At 42.6% G+C, this 2,500-nt stretch overlaps 1 protein-coding gene across 2 annotated transcripts in view; it reads right to left on the bottom strand.

Moving 5' to 3' along the window:
• Window positions 1–2,500, bottom strand: part of LOC138978277 (voltage-gated potassium channel subunit beta-2-like) — a 179,920-nt gene that overhangs the window by 20,400 nt on the left and 157,020 nt on the right. For both annotated transcript variants that reach the window (XR_011459634.1, XM_070350948.1), the window contains exon 9: window positions 930–1,050. Coding sequence is in view for 1 of the 2 variants with exons in the window: in XM_070350948.1 (XP_070207049.1) it covers window positions 930–1,050 (121 nt within the window). In the remaining variant the exon portion in view is untranslated. The remainder of the gene's footprint in view (window positions 1–929; window positions 1,051–2,500) is intronic.

The raw sequence follows: 2,500 nt of genomic DNA, 5'->3' as shown, positions 1-2,500 counted from the left end.
AGCTGTCAATGGGCGGTTCTGGTGAGGTTATACCACTTCTTTCTTTCGGCTGGTAACAGACGGAACCTCGCGGCAAGATCACACGAGAAAAGAAAAAAACGTGCATTGGTCCCAAATTGAAATAGCACGTCGCTTTGGTAACAGTTCGTGTGTAAGTCGTGCATTTTATACGGTAAAAAGACAATGGTAAGAGGCGGAACCACGCGGCAAGATCACAGAAGTTGTCTCGCGTTATCACCCCAGAAGCGCTCATTCAAGAGAGAGAAAATCAACTCAAAAGGCACACTACAGTTTAGATTTAAAAATAACAATACATGCTAAACATTATATAATCACCTATATTGATCAAAACTTCAGAAATACACACCTCTGAAACTCACAACTGAGATGTTATTTGAATTTACTTTCTGCAGCAAACAAGCCAAAATGGCCGTTCTGTTAAAAATATTTTGTTGTTTTTAATTTTCAGGCGGTTTCTGACGTCATATTTTTCCTCCATGAAGGCGTGTCTCAACTCTGCCAATTGGAAACCTCATTTTTCGGTGATTTGAAATACGTTTTTGCAAAACGACATTCTTGCATTACCTAACATTATTCAACACGCCAGAGGATTTGTAAATAATGTTATGTAGTTGTATGATGTTTTCCAATGACTGTACAGCGCTTTGAGCAGGGTTAAAACCTGGATACATGCGCTTTATAAATATTGTGCATTATTATTATTATTACAGTCGAACCTGCCCTGGAGACCACCTGTCCATAAAGACCACCTGCCCATTAAGACCACCCCAAAAGATCCCCGACGGTCTTTACGACTACATAAATCACCTGTCTAAAGAGACCACCTGTCTAAAGAGACCACTTTTGCTCAGTCTCTTGGGTGGTCTCTTCAGACAGGTTCGACTGTATTATTATTATTTGATACTGACCGATTTTGTTGTACATTTCTGGCATCTGTATTTCCACTTTCTCTCTCTGGAACAAATGGTACTCCGCCTGCTCAGCACTCGGAGGTATCAAGTTGAACTGCCTTGCTACCGAGTATGCCTCCTGCGTACAAAATACACACTAACTTGCTCTCATTAAAACAAAAACATATCTTGTCATAGTCTGACCTTGCTTTGTCGGGCAATTGCACAGATATAGTGTAGAGTAGTGAAATGTCTTACTGTAGAGAATCAATACAATACAATACAATACAATACAATACAAAACAATAAATACAATAACAATACGATACGATACAAAACAATGCAATGCAATACAATGCATTGAAATGCAACACACATTTTGTGGCAAGGTCAAAAACAGAAATGTCTTTTTGATATACGAACATGCATGAACTGCGTTGGGATAGAGACGAATCAGCGCAAACACTTAGTTTATACACTGACGATTTTAATTAATTCAGAACTGAGGGAATAATTGACAAATAACATCACCAACTTTAAACAAGCAGATCAAGGGGGACAAGTAAGAGTAATAGGTTAACATTCACTAGTATGCAGACTTGCCTCCCTTGCATAGCTGCGGAGCTCAATTCGGCGAGCCGAGGACAAGACGAGAAGACACGTAAAGGGGCTGTGGGGCTGTTCTTGTCCGTACCACATTACATATCTATCTATACCACCACCCATCCAAATAAAAAAAAATGAAGCACAACCATTGGGGGGGCCCGGTATCTCAGTTGGTAGAGCACTGGACTTGTGATCGAAAGGTCGCAGGTTCGAATTCGGGCCGGGACGGACACGGGTCAACTTTATGTGCAGACCCAGAGACGGAAGCCATGTCCCACCCCCGTGTCATCACAATGGCACGTAAAAGACCTTGGTCATTCTGCCATAAGTGCAGGTGGCTGAATACACCTAAACACGCAGACACCTGGGTAGCGCGACTCCGTTGCTGCTAGCTTTCCACTGGGAGGAAGCGACCCGAATTTCCCAGCGATGGGACAATAAAGTAATGAAAATGAAAATGAAAAATGAAATGATAAGATCGTATACCTTGCAGGACAGGAATATACCAACACACGTCTCTGGTGTCTGAGCCCCCCCCCCCCCCCCCCCCCCCCCCCCATCCTTGTTCAAAATTACAAACCATAATCTTTATAAGTAGACAGACAATTACTTATGGTACATATAATGAACTTATCTCATAATCATATGCATTGATGAATCTCGCATGCAAGATGCCGGCGAGGACAAGTTTATGTTGATTACCTCGCCGGCTTATTGCATGCGGCATTTATCAACGATTTTGAGATTATGTGCAGGCCTGCTATATAGTGACTGAACCCCATTCGTGTGTACACGCAAGCACAAGACTAAGTGCGCACGGAAAAGATCCTGTAATCCATGACAGAGTTCGGTGGGTTATAGAAACACGAAAATACCCAGCATGCCTCCCCCGAAATCGGCGTATGCTGCCTGAATGGCGGGGTAAAAACGGTCATACACGTACAAATCCACTCGTGCTAAAAACATAAGTGAACGTGGGAGTC

Source organism: Littorina saxatilis, linkage group LG10 (genome assembly GCF_037325665.1).
Source record: "Littorina saxatilis isolate snail1 linkage group LG10, US_GU_Lsax_2.0, whole genome shotgun sequence".
In the NCBI taxonomy this organism is placed as follows: domain Eukaryota; kingdom Metazoa; phylum Mollusca; class Gastropoda; order Littorinimorpha; family Littorinidae; genus Littorina; species Littorina saxatilis.
This window is presented reverse-complemented; position numbering and strand designations above follow the sequence as displayed.